At 40.0% G+C, this 18,900-nt stretch overlaps 1 protein-coding gene across 1 annotated transcript in view; it reads right to left on the reverse strand.

Annotated features, from left to right (window-relative positions):
• st8sia1 (ST8 alpha-N-acetyl-neuraminide alpha-2,8-sialyltransferase 1) overlaps window positions 1-18,900 on the reverse strand; it is a 59,205-nt gene that overhangs the window by 20,415 nt on the left and 19,890 nt on the right. Inside the window, exon 3 of the mRNA XM_088646959.1 lies at window positions 12,112-12,221. Coding sequence (XP_088503085.1) covers window positions 12,112-12,221 — 110 coding nt within the window. The remainder of the gene's footprint in view (window positions 1-12,111; window positions 12,222-18,900) is intronic.

Consider the following 18,900-nt stretch of genomic DNA (forward strand, 5'->3'; position numbering starts at 1 on the left):
AGTCTTCCAGGTCCAGAAGCAGCAAAACAGCCCCAGACCATCACACTACCACCACCATATTTTACTGTTGGTATGATGTTCCTTTTCTGAAATGCTGTGTTACTTTTACGCCAGATGTAATGGGACACACACCTTCCAAAAAGTTCAACTTTTGTCTCATCAGTCCACAGAGTATTTTCCCAAAAGTCTTGGGAATCATCAAGATGTTTTCTGGCAAAACTGAGACGAGCCTTTATGTTCTTTTTGCTCAGCAGTGGTTTTTGTCTTGGAACTCTGCCATGCAGGCCATTTTTGCCCAGTCTCTTTCTTATGGTGGAGTCATGAACACTGACCTTAACTGAAGCAAGTGAAGCCTGCAGTTCTTTGGATGTTCTTCTGGGTTTTTTGTGACCTCTTGGATGAGTCCTCGCTGCGCTCTTCGGGTAATTTTGGTCGGCCGGCCACTCCTGGGAAGGTTCACCACTGTTCCATGTTTTTGCCATTTGTGGATAATGGCTCTCACTGTGGTTCACTGGAGTCCCAAAGCTTTAGAAATGGCTTTATAACCTTTTCCAGACTGATAAATCTCAATTACTCTGTTTCTCATTTGTTCCTGAATTTCTTTGGATCGCAGCATGATGTCTAGCTTTTGAGGATCTTTTGGTCTACTTCACTTTCTCAGGCAGGTCCTATTTAGGTGATTTCTTGATTGAGAACAGGTGTGGGAGTAATCAGGCCTGGGTGTGGCTAGAGAAATTGAACTCAGCTTTCCAAACATGTGATAAACTACAGTTGATTTATGTTTTAACAGGGGGGGGCAATCACTTTTTCACACAGGGCCATGTAGGTTTGGATTTTTTTTTCCCTTAATAATAAAAACCTTCATTTAAAAACTGCATTTTGTGTTTACTTGTGTTATCTTTGTCTAATATTTCAATTTGTTCGATGATCTGAAACATTTCAGTGTGACAAACATGCAAAAAAATAAGAAATCAGGAAGGGGGCAAACACTTTTTCACACCACTGTATTGGGTATTGGGCAGAAAAAAATGTTATTAATTTGTTTCCAAGGCTTTTATGCTTTTCCTTCATCTCCACCCTCCCTCTCATGTGCCAAAAAATGTGAAAATCCAGCAATATGCTCTTGAATGTTTTCTTAATTACCCTTGATTAGAAAATGAATATTAAAATGTTTTTTGGGACAGGTGTTTTTTTTTTTGAGAACGGTCAATTATTTGCAGATTTTTTTACGTCTTGGAACTTATCTCCCGCGAAAAGCGATGAGCGATGGATGACTGTATTATAGCATACATTGAGTGAGCCTGGTCTTTGGCCTGGATGAACGGATTTCATATGAAAAATGGGCTATATTGCAATTAATCCTTGATATAATCTGGGGATAAACCAATCATTGGCTTATATTTAAGCATGAGAAATCCCATTTGATTTACACTGTAAACCAGTGCATTTTACAGAGGATGGAACTTATGTGTTCATGCACAATGCCTTTACTGTAGTTTGAAATGAGTCTCATTATTCTGAAGATGCCTTAGAAAACACTCTATTTAGTAAGAATTGCGAGTAGCCAAATCTTGATGAAACGGTTTAATTTCGGCACTGTTAATAAAGACAAGCGCTGAAACCACTAGCTTTGTGAAGCCAAGGTTGGGAACCTAATAATATAAGCTTTACAGTACATAACTTATTATCTTCAGTCTTGTGACAGCTTAGCTTCAATATGTTGTTGCATCCATACCTTAATATCATAAAAGCAAAGTAGTGCAAAATACACAGCAGTAGTCTCTTGTATGGTTTGCAAATCTGTTTCATCAAGGTAGCAGTGAAATCCATGTCTATGATGGTGAATAATAAATAATCTGAGACAACATGCAAATACTAAATAGTAATGATCCTACCTGTGGAATACAATAAGTAAGTGGAAAACATCAGATTTAAAACAACATGATTTTCTAATTGGTTCCTGGTAGCCAAATAGGAGCCATACCTACTGCAGTCCTTAAAATAGGCTTCCCTAAAAGGGAATAACCAGAGATCTCCTTATGATTTTTCATGTTTGATACCTTGATACCCTGATAAATAATATCATCACTGATATAATCAAGAGCTGTACTGATGTACAAAAGGAGAAGAATAACTCAGAAGACAAAGGAAAAACATTAAGTGCCTTAACAAGGGCACTGCTGCTGACTGAAAAGAGATCATTAGATGCAAGATGAGGCTGTTAATGAGTGTCACTTATATTTTAATTTGAAAACCTACTTATGTTGGTATTACACAGAGGGCTGTGGGGTTCTAGAATAATCTTTTTGTCACTTCTGATATTGTCTAATACCATTGCTTCTGTCAAGGAACAGATGGATGAGATACTCAGATCAATTAGCTACAGATGACCAGATGGCCCAAATGCCTTCTCTTGTTTGGAAGTGCAGTTATCTTTGTTTCCAAGAGTAGACTAAGATTATTGAGTAGCATAAAATGGTAAAAATCTGAAGGAAATCCAACGGATCCAATTCAATTGTTTATTTTCCTTTCTAAAATTGCTTTCTACTGCCCTTTCCTCTAAGGTGCCATACTTCCAGGAAATATAGATGCAGAAGTAGAAGTATTCTAAAATGTGAAATGCTTCAAGGGTTGATGAGTAATGTAGCTGCTAGAATGATGATACTTGCTCGAAGTACATGTTGACCTCACAAGTTGAATCATATCATACCTGTGACTAGGACTGGCCAAGTGGATACACACAATTGGCAGAGTTCTGTAGAGGACAGATCTCAGATTATCAGTCTAGTGCTTTTTGGCTAAAGATTGACTCCAGTGATTTCACAAGTTCACAGTGACATCAGTGGCAGATGAGACATTAAGATCACTTTATTAGCCATATACAATTTCTTGCATTCAGAATTTGTCTTTCCACATACTCCAGCTTGCTCTCCATGAGACAAAGACAGGGAGAGAAGCTTGGGGTCATAGTGCAGGGTCAGATATTTATACAGCACCCTCGGAGCAGCTGAGGTTAAGGGCCTTGCTCAGGTGCCCAACGGAATAGGATTCCTCTGCTGGCCACAGGATTTGAACTGGCAACCTTCTAGCCACAGGCTAGAATCCTCAGCCATAGAGCCACCGCTCCGCCTATTTGCATAGGCAATTCATTGCATAGGCACCAACTCTCATGCACACAAGGTTAGAGGAGCTTGTATGCTCATCTTCACTTCTCCAAGTACAGAGCAGGAGTTTCTGCTGTGAGCTGTGACGCAAAAAACATGATTCCATATTGGGTTTGCATATACATTTGAAAAATATATATTTGTTAGAGAACTATTTACATGATGATCCCTATAGCTTAGTATTAATGGCCTATGTCATCAACAGACTCTGACCAGGACTTCCCATTCAGCAACGAACAGACAAGACAATGGGCTGTAAAGGTTTCCAAAGTCTGTTGTACAGCTTAACCTCCTGAATGGTGTCACCAACCTGCGAGCTCTGTATGGCACCAACATACAGTAGAAGGATATGGAACTACTTCTGTAACTGCTGACCTTCTTCCTCACCTTGCAGTACAAAGCAAGTGTAAGAGGACCAGAGGAAGGGTCATCCAGGACAGGTATTTTAGGAACGATTTGCTCACTATACTTGACTTAGACCTGACCAAGATGGCCGCTAAGAGAAACCAGCTGACCTGCAGATGGAAAGGGCTCAGTCTGAAAGACAACGAGACGCAGGTGGGTCTCATCAGGAAACAAAATATATATGCCCCGGAAACAGTGAACCGGCGCGAATGCATTTCGGAGAAGAAAGTGGAGTTTGGTTGGAGTGGACAAAGATTTAAGGACAACGGATTTACAGAATAAATAAAGGATAACGGTATACGGCTTGTGATTTGGACTCGGCGCGGAGTTGTTGGATCTTACGAACTTTTGGAACACGGACTGAACAAGGACAGAGAAAACGGATTGCGGACTGGTTTGGAAGACGGACGAACGAAGGAAAAGGAGGAAACTTCACGAAAATAAAAGAAGAGTGTGTGGTGTGAGTACTTTCGTACTTATTACATTTATCTATTCCCCCGGAGACACCACAATTGGTGGAGGATGTGGGCATCCCGCTGATCGTCACTAAGATTTGTGGAAATTAAAAGTTGATTTTTTTTTCTTCTCTCTCGGTTTGTGTGAAAACTCTTGCTAAGAACAATGGAACAATTGATACAACAATTGTCCCAAGCCACCCTAACCCAGTTCCAGGCTTTAAAAGGACAACAAGAAGCCATACAGGCACAGCAGGAGGCTAATAAGATTCAAATGGAGACGAATCAACGAGTTATAGAAGAGCAGAATTTGGTGAGAGAGGAATTGCAAAGATTAGGAGAAGAAATTAGACGGTCCTCGGTAACAGGGAGAGAACCCAGTAAGATGGAAGAAATTGGGCTTCAAAAGATGACGGAGCTTGATGATGTGGAAGCATATTTAACCACCTTTAAGAGAACAGCTGCCAGGAATGCATGGCCCAGAGAGCAATGGGCAGGGAGAATAGCGCCTTATTTAATTGGGGAAGCCCAGAAGGCTTATTACGATTTAAAAGAAGAGGATGCGGAGAACTATGAAACTCTAAAAAAGGAGATTCTGGCGAGATTAGGGGTAACCACGGTGATACGAGCAGTCTGGTTCCATAACTGGAAATATCAAGTAGACAAGCCCACTAGATCTCAGATGCTTGACCTAGTACATCTGGCAAAGAAATGGCTTCAGCCAGAAAAACTAAACTCGGGGCAAGTGGTAGAAAGTAGTATTGGACCACTTTGTGAGGAGTCTGCCTGTTTACTTGAAAAGAAAAGTGAGTGATGCGGATCCCCAGACCTTAGACCAGGCCGTTGATTTAGTGGACAGACACCATGCCACAGATGCCTTGATTAAGGAAGAGAGAGGGGAATTTCGAAAAGAGGAGAGGAGGAGACCTGAGAGTTCAGGGAATGGAACGAACTTTCAGTCACTGAAGTACCGGGACCATCGAGGTCCTCCTCAACATCTTTTCAAGAAAGATCAGTTCAAAGGCCCCGACCATAGAAAGAGACCCGTAGGTGTTTTAAGTGCCATGAAGAGGGACATTTGGCCAGTAATTGTCCCAACTGGGGTGAACCTATGCAGGTGGACACCAGAGAGGAAGCCAAGTGCAACCACCTCACGGCGAGCGTCCCGTCCTGCGAGGCACCCCACGTTGCTAAAATCAAGATAGGGGAAAAGCCTGTCGAGGCCCTGTTAGACTCTGGAAGTATGGTGACCCTGGTGACCTCTACAGCCCTACCTGAAGGGACCAAGGTCAGGCAAGCGGTGGGGATACCTATTACGTGCATTCATGGGGAAACTAAGGTGTATCCATCGGTGGAAGTTTCCATTACTACAGAAATGGGAATGTATAGTTCGACTGTAGGGGTGGTTGAACAATTGCCTTACCCTGTGGTGTTGGGACATGACTGTCCCCACTTTCTTCAAATTTTGAATACTGTCCAGTTGGCTAGGCACAATCTACTCCCCTGTCCAGGAGATTCAGACGATAACACAGATTCCCCTGGAGAGGTGGACCAACCAGGAGAAGGCTCGGAACTTGGAGATGAGTTCTTAGATATGGATTTACCAGACTGGGAGCCACCAGAACATCGAGGTAGGTTCGGAACGGCCCAGTTGGAATATGGGAATTTAAGACATGCATGGGGACATGTGAGAAAAATTGAGGGGGAGTTGTGTAATAATACTAGTCCTCTGAATTCAGGTGCAGAAGAGAGGACAAGAAGAAGTGGAGCAACTCCTCATTCCCCGAGCCTACCAGTCGAAACTCCTCAGCTTGGCCCATAGCCACCTCTTGGGAGGACATCTGGGTGTGAAGAAAACGCAAGACTACTTTCTCGATTTTTCTGGCCCGGAATATACAAGGCCATCGACAGATATTGTCGGGAATGCCCGGCCTGTCAGAAAACTGCCCCACAACCTTATTATAAAAACCCTCTGATTCCCCTCCCAATAATAGATACTCCTTTTGAGCGGATTGGGATGGACTTAGTGGGACCCCTGATTAAAACTACAAAGGGACATCAGTATATACTGGTGATAGTGGACTATGCCACGAGGTACCCCGAAGCCATTCCTCTGAGGACGGCTACGGCCAAAAACATAGCTAGAGAGCTAGTGCACATTTTCTTTAGAGTGGGAATCCCTAAGGAGATCTTAACCGATCAAGGGACTCCATTTATGTCAAAGGTCATGCAAGACCTAAGTAAGCTTTTGGGTATTAATCAGATCAGAACCTCTGTTTATCACCCGCAAACAGACGGACTAGTGGAGCGCTTTAATAAAACTCTGAAAAGCATGCTGAGGAAGGCCATGCAAAAGGATGGCAAAAATTGGGATCAATTGCTCCCTTATCTAATGTTTGCTATCCGAGAAGTACCGCAGGCCTCGACTGGGTTCTCTCCTTTTGAGTTATTATACGCTCGGAGACCACGGGGATTATTAGACCTGGTCAAAGAGTCCTGGGAGCATCAACCTTCACCATTACAGACTGTCATTGAACATGTGGAACAAATGAGGGAAAGAATAAACATTGTTGTTCCCATTGTGAAGGAAAATCTGGAGAAGGCCCAGGCGCAGCAACGGCAGATTTATGATAGGGGAGCTGTAGTGCGAGAATTTCAGCCAGGGGACAAAGTATTGCTATTGGTCCCGACCCCGGAATGTAAATTCCTGGCCTCCTGGCAGGGGCCTTATGAGGTGGTGGAAAAAATGGGTCCGGTCACTTATAAAGTTAAACAACCTGACAAACGACGACAGCATCAAATCTACCATGTGAATTTACTAAAGAGATGGCATGGTGCAGAAGTTCTGCTCACCCACTTCTCCCCTGACCCTTTGGAAGAAGAAACGGGGGCCGTCGCCGTGGGGGACCTGGCTCCGGCGCAGAAGCGAGAATTACAGGAGTTCCTGTCGCAAAACAAGGATGTTTTTTCCCCAAAGTCCTGGTCGAACCCACCTCATTCAACATAAGATTATCACGGAACCAGGAAAAAGGGTAAGGCTTGCCCCCTATCGAGTACCTGAAGCAAAAAGGAAACTAATTAAGGAAGAGGTAGAAAAAATGTTAAGAATGGGGATAATAGAAGAATCCCATAGAGAGTGGGCTAGCCCCATAGTACTGATACCCAAGCCAGACGGAACTGTTAGGTTCTGTAATAACTTCAAAAGATTAAATGAGATCTCGCTGTTTGATGCATATCCTATGCCCGATATATCAGTACGCTGGACCTTACGAAGGGATATTGGCAAGTACCCTTAGCCGAAGAAGCTAAAGCCAAGACCGCGTTTGCCACCCCGGAGGGGCTTTACCAGTATCGGGTCCTTCCGTTTGGTTTACACGGCGCTCCTGCTACGTTTCAGCGATTAATGGACCGAATACTCAGACCTCATCGAGATTTTGCGGCTGCCTACCTAGATGACGTTGTAATTCATAGCACGATTTGGGAACAACACCTACTACACCTGGGAGCAGTAACCGGAGCTTTGCGGAAAGCGGGATTAACCGCTAATCCAAGAAAATGTTGGCTAGGGGCCCAGGAAGCCAATAATAATAATAATAATAATTGCTTACACTTATATAGCGCTTTTCTGGACACTCCACTCAAAGCGCTTTACAGGTAATGGGGACTCCCCTCCACCACCACCAATGTGCACCATCCACCTGGATGATGCGACGGCAGCCATAGTGCGCCAGAACGCTCACCACACATCAGCTATCAGTGGGGAGGAGAGCAGAGTAATGTAGCCAATTCATAGAGGGGGATTATTAGGAGGCCATGATTAGTAAGGGCCAATTGGAAATTTGGCCAGGACACCGGGGTTACACCCCTACTCTTTTCGAGAAGCGCCCTGGGATTTTTAATGACCACAGAGAGTCAGGACCTCGGTTTTACGTCTCATCCGAAGGACGGCGCCTGTTTACAGTATAGTGTCCCCGTCACTATACTGGGGCATTAGGACCCACATGGACCGCAGGGTGAGCGCCCCCCGCTGGCCCCACTAACACCTCTTCCAGCAGCAACCTTAGTTTTTCCCAGGAGGTCTCCCATCCAGGTACTGACCAGGCTCACACCTGCTTAGCTTCAGTGGGTTGCCAGTTGTGAGTTGCAGGGTGATATGGCTGCTGGCCATATCTCGGTTACACAATTGGAAGGGGAATGAGCATGCCACAAGAACAGAAGGTACAGTAAATAAAAAACTGGCCTAAACCTTCTACAAAGAAGCAAACAAGAACATTTTTGGGATTAGCAAATTACTATCGTCGGTTCATTTCAAGATTTGCCTCCATTGACGCCCCGTTGCACGATTTAACAAAGAAGAGTTGCCCTGAAAAAATCAAATGGACAGAAAGGGAAGAGTGGGCCTTTCAAGAACTAAAAAGGACTTTATCATCTCAGCCGGTCTTACAGGTACCTAATTTGAACAAAACATTCATGGTACAAACTGATGCATCTGACTCTTGGATTGGAGCCATACTGTTGCAAGAAATGGAAGGATTGGAGCACCCCATTTTGTATATTAGCCGTAAATTAAGCCCTGCGGAGAAACATTATTCCACAATCGAAAAAAAATGTCTTGCGATCAAATGGGCCCTGGATTATTTAAGATATTATTTATTGGGAAGACGATTTATCTTGTATACTGACCATGCGCCACTAACCTGGTTGTTAAGGAACATGGACAAAAATGATCGGATTACGCGATGGGGCCTTAGTCTCCAGAGGTTTCCGTTCCAAACGGCTTATAGACCAGGAAGAAAACAAGTTAATGTCGATGCCCTCTCCCGAATGCATTGTTTCTTTTCCAGACAGCCCGAGGACGGGGCTGATCTCAGGGGGAGGGTATGTAAGAGGACCAGAGGAAGGGTCATCCAGGACAGGTATTTTAGGAACGATTTGTTCACTATACTTGACTTAGACCTGACCAAGATGGCCGCTAAGAGAAACCAGTTGACCTGCAGATGGAAAGGGCTCAGTCTGAAAGACAACGAGACGCAGGTGGGTCTCATCAGGAAACAAAATATATATGCCCCGGAAACAGTGAACCGGCGCGGAAGCCAGTAGGTGAATGCATTTCGGAGAAGAGAGTGGAGTTTGGTTGGAGTGGACAAAGATTTAAGGACAACGGATTTACAGAATAAATAAAGGATAACGGTATACGGCTTGTGATTTGGACTCGGCGCGGAGTTGTTGGATCTTACGAACTTTTGGAACACGGACTGAACAAGGACAGAGAAAACGGATTGCGGACTGGTTTGGAAGACGGACGAACGAAGGAAAAGGAGGAAACCTCACGAAAATAAAAGAAGAGTGTGTGGTGTGAGTACTTTCGTACTTATTACATTTATCTATTCCCCCGGAGACACCACACAAGCTAAGTGGACAATCATCAATATCATCATTGGGTGTCTCTAAAAATAAAAAGAACTACCGCATTTTACTCCAAAAACTTGGGATATTGTATATAAGTTCTTCTTATACTTTATGCCAGTATCCTCTACGTTTGTGTTTGGCAGAATGACAAAATGACACAATGTGTTTATTTTAAATGAGGAGATGCCAATGTGCTATACACAAGGTGAAACAAAACATGCTTAGGTAATGCTTGGACAGAGAAGGAGGAGTGCAGGCATCTTGGGAAACACCTTTCAATCGTCAAGTACATTTTGTAAGAACTTTGCTTGACAGTATGAGTCTTTCCCATAAACCATTTTCTAACACCTCATGAGAAGACTATCAGACTCTCATTGGGCATGCAGACAAAGGCTTAAAGAATATTTTGATCTGTTTCCACTACACCATCTTAGGAAAAAAGTAAGATTTCAGAAGAACATCACTCCTTCAGTGAAGGTGCTGTATGGTTTCAAAATGTTTTACTCATTAATATGGAAAGTTTTTCAAAATGTGGAGCCAGTACTTTAATTGGTCTTTTATGATGCAACACAAAGATCTCATTCAGATTATTTGCAGAGAGCACAGCACAAAAAACCACTGGTCTACAGAATACAACTTTAGACAGCCTTATTCAGAATAAGGAAAATTTGCCAATGTCAAGAGACTACTTAGACCAATATTCACAAAACTCCCATTTTTCTCCATTTTCATGCCTACGGTGAATGTAATTTATTCACCATGAAAGTTTTTAATTGGACTATTCATAAAAGGCATTTATAATAAAAAAACGAACTCATCATGACATTATAATACTATACTTTTACTCATCCACATTTTCTTTTAACTTATAAACAGCAGAGTTTACGTTAACTGTACAGGCATTATACTCAATATGCAAGTCACACCAGGTGGAGAATTAAGTGTGTTTTTTCAGTATGTCTAAAAAATGACTTTTGAATGACCTTAAAGAAGATGATTGTTTTTTTCCATTTTTGGAATAAAACACTTTAACTCATCTTAAAATGATGGCTTACAGTGCTTTTTGACTCGATCATTATGACAATATGTTCCTTTGAGAAATATTCACTTTAATAAATCAGAAAAACAAATAAAAAAAACAGCTTCTCGATCAAGCGTATATTAGTTCATACTGCATATGCCCTATGAACCTCTCATTATTTAGTTTTGGTCATGTAACTAGAAATAAACTATCAAAAGCAGCCTAGTAACACCTTTTACAAGCCTCATCTACTAATACTGTGGGGATTTTGACATTTAACAAAAATGCATTTATCAATTTAGAAGAATATTTATGGGTATTATACAAAAATGTTGAAATTGTAAATGTTTATATTAAATAGGATTTCTTATTGCTGAATTTTGCTTACGTCAAATAAGAATTGTTTGAATTGAATAAAGAACAAAAATTAATTTAGTTCATTATTACTAATAATGCTGACATTTCTGAAGTCACAATAAATCAATATTTTAATTAAGCACAAAAAGACATTTCAAACACTATCACACATTTAATACAAAATGTCTACTGATAAAACAGAAAAAACATTTATTTAAAAGCTTAGAGCTCTTAGTGATAATCTCCTCAATATACACCAACTGGAGCAGGTCATTTGGTAGACCATGTTGAATGAAAAAGGACAGACAGGGCTCTGTGTTTAATTGCACTATTCAGATTTTTTTCTGAATTGCTCATATTAGGTGGGCAAAATTAGTCTAGTATGAATGCACCCTTATCTAGAAATCCTAACTATCCATAGTAATTCACCCATAGAACTGAACTGATATATTTATTTAAATAATTCCCATACATACATTTTTCTATACTGGTAGATGAATGTGCAGGATAACAGATTTATAATTTTAAGCACTTTTTGTAAACGTTGCTTGATTTATTATTTGCAGTGTTAAAATGAATGTTGCTTCTTGATAGAAGAGATGCTCAAACTAATGAGAGATTAAAAGCTCTCTTGAGTATAAGTGTCCTGAACATAGGTCAGTTAGGCTACTGTTTTATCAAAACTACAGTATTTATCTTTGAAACAAAAGTATAGTTTGAGAGAAAACACAGTATTTAATCCTGAAAAGTCTGGACATGGAGGCATAAAACATCCGGCCAGCTTATTTTAATAGCATAGACTTGTTCTATGTGCAAGCCGTTTTGTATAGCAATGATATCATTTTAACATTTTAAATTGGCATTCTTCTAAATATTTTAGTATTTCCAATTGATAACTACAATTTATCTGTTGTCAATGTAGTTTTAGGCATTACAGATTAGAATCACACAGTTACATGTCACTCTTTCAATATAATACCAATGCCTTTCACACCCTTTTATGCAGAACCATTACAAATTAAAACCTGTAAAATTGTAAACACACTTTATATGTTTGTGATCTTTGAAGTGTATCTCACTTTTCTCTGATGGCTGACTTTATCATTAGTGATAAGCAACAGAGATCCTCCAATGGACAGTTCAAGGCAAATTCAAGCCTTAAACACTACATGAAATTTGTATTCTATCTTTTGTAAATGTTAGATCTTTCAGCAGCAGTAATGTACTGGTTTGAATGAACAATAATAAAACGATAAAATGATAAAAGTATTATGAGAAATAAACAGGAAGGCCTTGTTACCGCATAATGAAGTCTGCTCGATCGATTTCTTTTCCACAGCCACTGTGTTTCAGGATCCCACCGTTGCCAACCACAGAGCACTTCTTCAGAGGCTGCTGAAAGGGGGTTTCCTAGCAACACGAAGCAAGGAGTGTCATTAAACAGGCTACATACTAACAACATCATCTTTTTCATTTGTAGAAGATAGAGGCCAAATCCGGATGAATATCAGGTGAAATAAAAGAAGAGATGTTCTTACTTACTGATAAATTCTAGATAAAATATGACAACTTTATTACAAGCAGTTTTACGCTGTGTTGTTATTTAGTATTTCAAGACATGTAAGGTGAGTCGGGGGGAGCAAGAGCACTTCAGGGTAAATGCATAAAATGCAGATTTCTCACAGCTAATTATAAGCCACCATTTTTGTGAGTGCAGAGGTATTATCCAGGACCAGGTAAAGGGGCCAGCTTTAAAAGTGACTTACACAGTACAAGATGAAGGCCTATCCTAAGCAACTGTCATGCTAGGTGCCTTTCAAGTCATTTATTATTTTGTAATTACAGATTAGTTACTGGCTTTGTTATTTTGTAGGCCTAGGCCTGCGATTCCTGCAATATTACCTTTTTTAATTATGACCTTAGAACATTTCAAGATCCCAGACTCCCATGCCCGCCATCCACAACTTGTTATGAAAATTGTGTCTGTAAATAAATTAACAACATAATAAACATGGGATCCTATTCTCAAATATTTTCATATCTTGTGTGCCAGACATCTTTATTTCACATAAAACCCCAACTTCTGTGTTATAGCATGATGCAGGAACATGTGTGTTTTTATTCCCTCATGGTTTACCAAGTTGGGTAGCGTGGTTGCGCAGTGGTTAGCATTGCTGCATGGGTTCAATTGCAGACCTGGGGTACTATCTGTGTGGAGTTTATGTGTTCTCCCTGTGTTAACATGGCTTTCCTCTGGTTGCTCCAGTTTCCTCCCATAGTCCAAAACCATACTGGTACATTAATTGGCTTCTGGTTAAATTGGACCTAGTGTGATTGTGAGTATCTATTTTGGGTCTGTCTGCCCCATGATGGACTGGCTTCCCATTTGGGGTGTATCCTGCCCTGCACCCAGTGCTTCTCTGGTTAGGGTCTTTCTCCCCAGCAAGAAGCAGTTAGAACAATGATGGATGGACATTTACTATGGTGCATCTTCCTCAGACAGCAAAACTGTCTGCAGGATCAGTGCTATTACCTCATCAGACTAGGGTAAAGGCACATCCTAGACAGCCTTCTCTTTAAAAAGGTGTTACATCAAACTACAAGATGTCATTTTTTTCCATCGCTAATAAATAAACGGCAACTTGTCACAAGTGGTGTTTACTAAAGCTCACCTGAACATCTCTAGTAGCAACACAACATCACTGCAAATCTGACGTTATCTATTCTTGGGGGTGCATTTGCCTCAGCTCACTCCATGTCCAAAAATATAAAATGTGATATCAGTTTTTAATGGTTCATTTACTGCTGCATTTAGTGTACCATTTTACATTTTACAGAGCACACATTAGTAAGGCCCTGTGAAATTAGTGAATGAATCTAAATGACTCAGCTTCCTGGTCTTTCAAGACATTCCAATGAAGCACACCATAAAGTATTTTGAGATCATCTATGAGACAATTATAAAATATCCAGTTAATTTCCTCTAATGTTGACAGACAATTACTATTTTCATTCTACAAATTAAGCTTTTTAATTTAAAAACTTTATTCAAAATACAATTAACTTAAGAAGAAATAAAAGCAGCATGAAGTATAGCATTTTAAATTTGACAAAAGCTATGCATTAGGTTTCTCTTCAAAGAACAGAATACGCCAAAGCCAATTAAATTCCTGAAATAAAAATGATATTTATTATGTTTTTAAAAAGCAGCTTGTTAAAAGTCCACTCTTATTCCATGTGTCCACATAGCAACAAGGGTAAAAGTAGTCCCTTAAAGGGAATTCTAAACAGTCATTTTAATTTGAAGCTTCTCTCCTCCTGACAAGGACATTTTAAGTTGGTGAATGCAATGAGTTTGCATTTACACTGCAACTGATAAAACAGCAAAAAGTCTAATGACCAATTAGATAAGTTAATGCTGCTATGAGCATTACAAAGAGCTTGAAGTGCCGTTTCACATGGGTCTCACAAAATTTTAAAGGTTGTTATTTCTATCAAAAGATTAACTTGCCCAAAGCAGAAATAGGACAAAACTCATCATCCCAGCTGGCGATGCAGCAGAGGAAGGCAACCATGGTCTTCAAGTGCAGCATTTGTTTCTAGTATTTCTCTCAATCAGGTGCCTCTTAACCAGCAGGAACCCAGGAACCGAGCACTCAAACACCAGGTTTTCTGCTCCTACTCCTACTCTAGATCATTTCTAAACATTTTAAATTTTGAAAAGGTCTACCCCAAAGCTCTTCTGGAGAGCCCCATTTCATTCCATCTTAGTATATATATATTACCTGTTTCTGAAGACCCGTAACCTAATATATTAAGCAAGTCATCTGTTTCATTAAGAAAACTCTCATCCCTGAAGATGAAAGAGTAGATTTGTGGTCCCCCGTGATCTCTAAATTGCTTAACAGATCAGAGGGAAATTCTTCCAAATCTTTAGTAACTATTGATATACATGTAATAGTCAGGCTGTGTAACTGTGACTTTCCAGAACCAGTGCTTGAGACACCTGGCTGCCATTTGACAAAATGTGCCAAGGCATATCTCTACTATACTACATATGCAACAAACAACACAAAGAGTGAATTAGGTACAAGAAAAAAAAGTGAAATTTTTAGAGTATAAGTATTATATACCAATATACAATATATGTGCTTTTTAAAAAGTTTAGTCTTTTGAAGCCATATCATTTGTAATTATTTTATCAAAAACAATGGAAAGGCCATGGAAATTTCTGATTGATCAACTTCTGTGTTTTATTACAGTGCTACACTTTACAAATGTAGAAAAATAAACAAAAGTATTTTGTGACTACTGACCTGTTTAGGTCATAGCTTTTAAAGGGGGTTGAGTCCTAGAGCTTGAAGTTCGCAGCTCTGAAACATTACGGCTTACCTAAACCAGGGCTTTCCATCATGTGGCCTAGTGACACCGGTGTGTGTATTTTCATTCCAACTTTATCTCATCTTTATTAGACTTTTTAGTTGTTTCCTCAATTATTTTCAAGCTATTCATTTTTAATGATAAAACAAAACCTCTGATATTTCCAGAATTCCATACAGTTCAAAAGTTTTAATTAGTATTTTGTTAAATGTCTTAACAATGTTTTCTTATTCTTAGTCTCAAAGAGAAGTTAGTGTAGTTTGGTAATGCTGTACTCATGTACACAATCACTGGTGAATAAACAATTACATAATCCAGGTCTTTCCTGATGACGTGCAGAAAATGGTTTCATATATTCTCTTGTGGTTGTGAAAGTATTAAATTCCAGTAAAAAATCCAGAACAGCGTTGATGGAAAATTAAGCCCTTATCCTGATGGCCGTAATCCATCAATAATCCATTGATAGTTTTACACTATCAAGCCTCTTCTGTAATGAAACCAGAGCAGTGGTTTTAGTAGCATGCAATTTTGTTTGCCAAGTTACTCTCATCATGAAACACTCCCTTTATCTGTATCAGCCATTAATCTAGTATTATAAAGATAGATGACAGATGAATTATGCTTGACATAATTGCTGAAATGCATTTTAGTTATTTCTCTGAAAACTATGAAGAACTATGAAGTTTCCATTCTCCTGTCATCTATCAATGCTAAAAACATTAATTCCATCAAAGCATTCATTACAACTCCCAGAAGAGGTTAACTGCATCATCATCATCATCATCATCAATTACATCATTTATTTTGTATTGTTTTCCTCTGAAGCCAGCAAAAATTAAACTTTTTTTTTTTAAATTAGCTCAATTTTAATTTATTTGAAACTGCAACTTTAACAATCTTGAAGCCCCACATAGCCAAGCAATTTATCTTAGTAAGCGCTTGTCTGCTATACCAAGATGTTGACAGATATGAATCCACTATACCTGAATAGTTTTCCTTTGCAGGGAGGGGGTTATTCACATCCATGCCACACAGTTTTATTCTCAACATGAAACATAGTAGTTTACAATGCTAAACTGGTTTTACCATGGGCGCCACATGGTCTCAAACTTCTAGGAATTTAAGAACCTTAAAACATCAGAAACTACTCTTACTTTCCTATCACCCAAAAACTGTATAAAAGGCAGAGCAGTGCACCAAATAGAGAATCCCACAGAACTGCACTTTCATCCCTGCTAGAAATTTCGTTGCCCCCCCCGTGTTTTAGCCAGCCTTGTAATCAACAGAAAACACAGACAGTCATTCCTTAAGTTAATTTACATATAGTAGAAATCCTTGCTTGTCATCAGCATGAGTGCTATGGCAATTTTCCCCCGTCACTCACAGCCTGATAGTCCTGGTTTGTTGGAATGTGAATTCGATATTATGGCATTTTAGCTGAACTGCATCTCTTCTTCCCAGGCAACTGATCACCAGAAGTGCTGCTGGGCTTCTAGCTCTATGCTACTTCAGATCGTCGAAACTGTAGGGCTCCTAAACAGCCAAACCACTGGACTGACACTCAAGGGATGCCTTGCAGCTGCCTCATTTACATGCAGCAGAATTGTGCCACACGGGGACAGTATCCCTTCCACAGTCTGCCACGGAGTCTGGAAGCCCCGTTAAACCAAACCCCCTCCGCGTTATGTAACCATATCTGAAACCATCCGTGTTCTGGGCAGGAGAAAACTCAGCCTGCTCTCATCTCTCCCTTGTTGTTAAACATCATCTTTAACATATAACATGTAGTTTGACCTCTAGCAGTAGTAACTTTAATCAGTTGTAGTCTAATCATCCCCATCTGATTCTGTTTGGCCAGTGACATTTAACCATAGCCCAAACCTGTTCCACTGACACAGAAGCATTCAGGTCTGCTACTATTTTATTAGTCCACTCAGTTTTGTTACAATGCGATGGGATTCCCTTCTTCTCAACCTAACAGCAGACACACCTTCCACCTGAGAGCTCCAACTCCTAAATTTTAATAAAAAGTATTGAAATACTTTTGACATACTGTATCTTTTAGTTGTTCCTTTTTAATCAAGGAGATATCTACTAAAGCAAAACCTTTCTCTATTATTAGTCTTGAATAGAAATTAAACTGGTCTCTTCTTCTTAAAACCATTTATAACACACCATCACGTTAATTTCTTTGGGCCTGTGGCTACTTAAGTAAGAATGACATCCTTTTATGCCAGTTGTTATAATGTAATAGAAAATTTAAAAAGTAATTCCAGTGAAAGTTAGGGTTTAATGTTAAAAACTCTGGTCCTGTGTTCATTGAACATAAGATTTCTTCAACCACAGCATATTCATAAATATGACAAATTATTGTTCCAAAAGTTATGCTAAATGCTGTGTCAACCCTTTACTGAACTACAGTATTTGGTAATATACTAAATGTTCCATGAATAATGTGTACCCCATCTATGCTGAGAAAACATTTTCTTACAGCTTTTGCTTATATTCTTATTTTCAAAAACATCTGTCTATATAAAAAAAGTAGCAAAAAAATGCTGAAGCCCAGATTAGTTTAGTGTTGCAGAATATCACTCTAAGAGGCTCTTGCTTTTCCTGGTGGCGTATAATAATAATAATTGCTTACACTTATATAGCACTTTTCTGGACACTCCACTCAAAGCGCTTTACAGGTAATGGGGACTCCCCTCCACCACCACCAATGTGCAGCATCCACCTGGATGATGTGACAGCAGCCATAGAGCGCCAGAACGCTCACCACACATCAGCTATCAGTGGGGAGGAGAGCAGAGTAATGAAGCCAATTCATAGATGGGGATTATTAGGAGGCCATGATTGGTAAGGGCCAATGGGAAATTTGGCCAGGACGCCGCGGTTACACCTCTACTCTTTTCGAGAAACGCCCTGGGATTTTTAATGACCACAGAGAGTCAGGACCTTGGTTTTACGTCTCACAGAGGACGGATACCTCACAGAGTGATATTCTGCATACCTCATCCGAAGGACGGTATGAACAAGGCTATTATGTGCTGAAAAATAAACTACACTGTATTCAATAGTGTTGCTACAGTCTTACAATCACCTCCGATGAAAGTATGTAACCTTGTGAAATGTGAGAGGAAAAAAAACACGATCAGGTAATGTCAAATTATAGAAAACCTCACTGGTTCATATGTATCCTATCCTGGATCAAAAGCTGATTCAAAACATCATGATGCAGGAGACTGCTGTTTAAGCATGTCTCTAGGAATTAAAGCTAATGGTATGTGAAATGGCAAGCATGGTCATAGAAGCCATACAATCGTGATATACCTGATTCTTCACATGTTCCCATAACCAGTGATTAACAGACATGAAGTCAGGCGGTCTTGTGAAAGTATGGGCAAGATGTGGTAAAGCTGCAGATAATGAGAACTGGCTCAAAAGCAATTTCATTCTAGGAATGACAATGTGGAGAGCTTCTTGAAAATGGAAATTAACAAAGGCATGCCACATTGTTGCAATTCTGTGCATTTCCACCAGAAGCTTACAAAATCCATCACTGCTGACAGTGTGTGCAACAGGTTCTCAAAAATAAGAAAAAGAAGCCAGCAAATGGTGCTGTGACACTACTGCCTATAGTCTCTTTAGGAAACTGTAGTGACAAAGTAGAGATAATTCTTGATTTACATGAGGAATATATTCCTGAAAA

The sequence above is a fragment of the Lepisosteus platostomus genome, chromosome 9, assembly GCF_059453375.1.
Source record: "Lepisosteus platostomus isolate fLepPlt1 chromosome 9, fLepPlt1.hap1, whole genome shotgun sequence".
NCBI classification, from domain to species: Eukaryota; Metazoa; Chordata; class Actinopteri; order Semionotiformes; family Lepisosteidae; genus Lepisosteus; species Lepisosteus platostomus.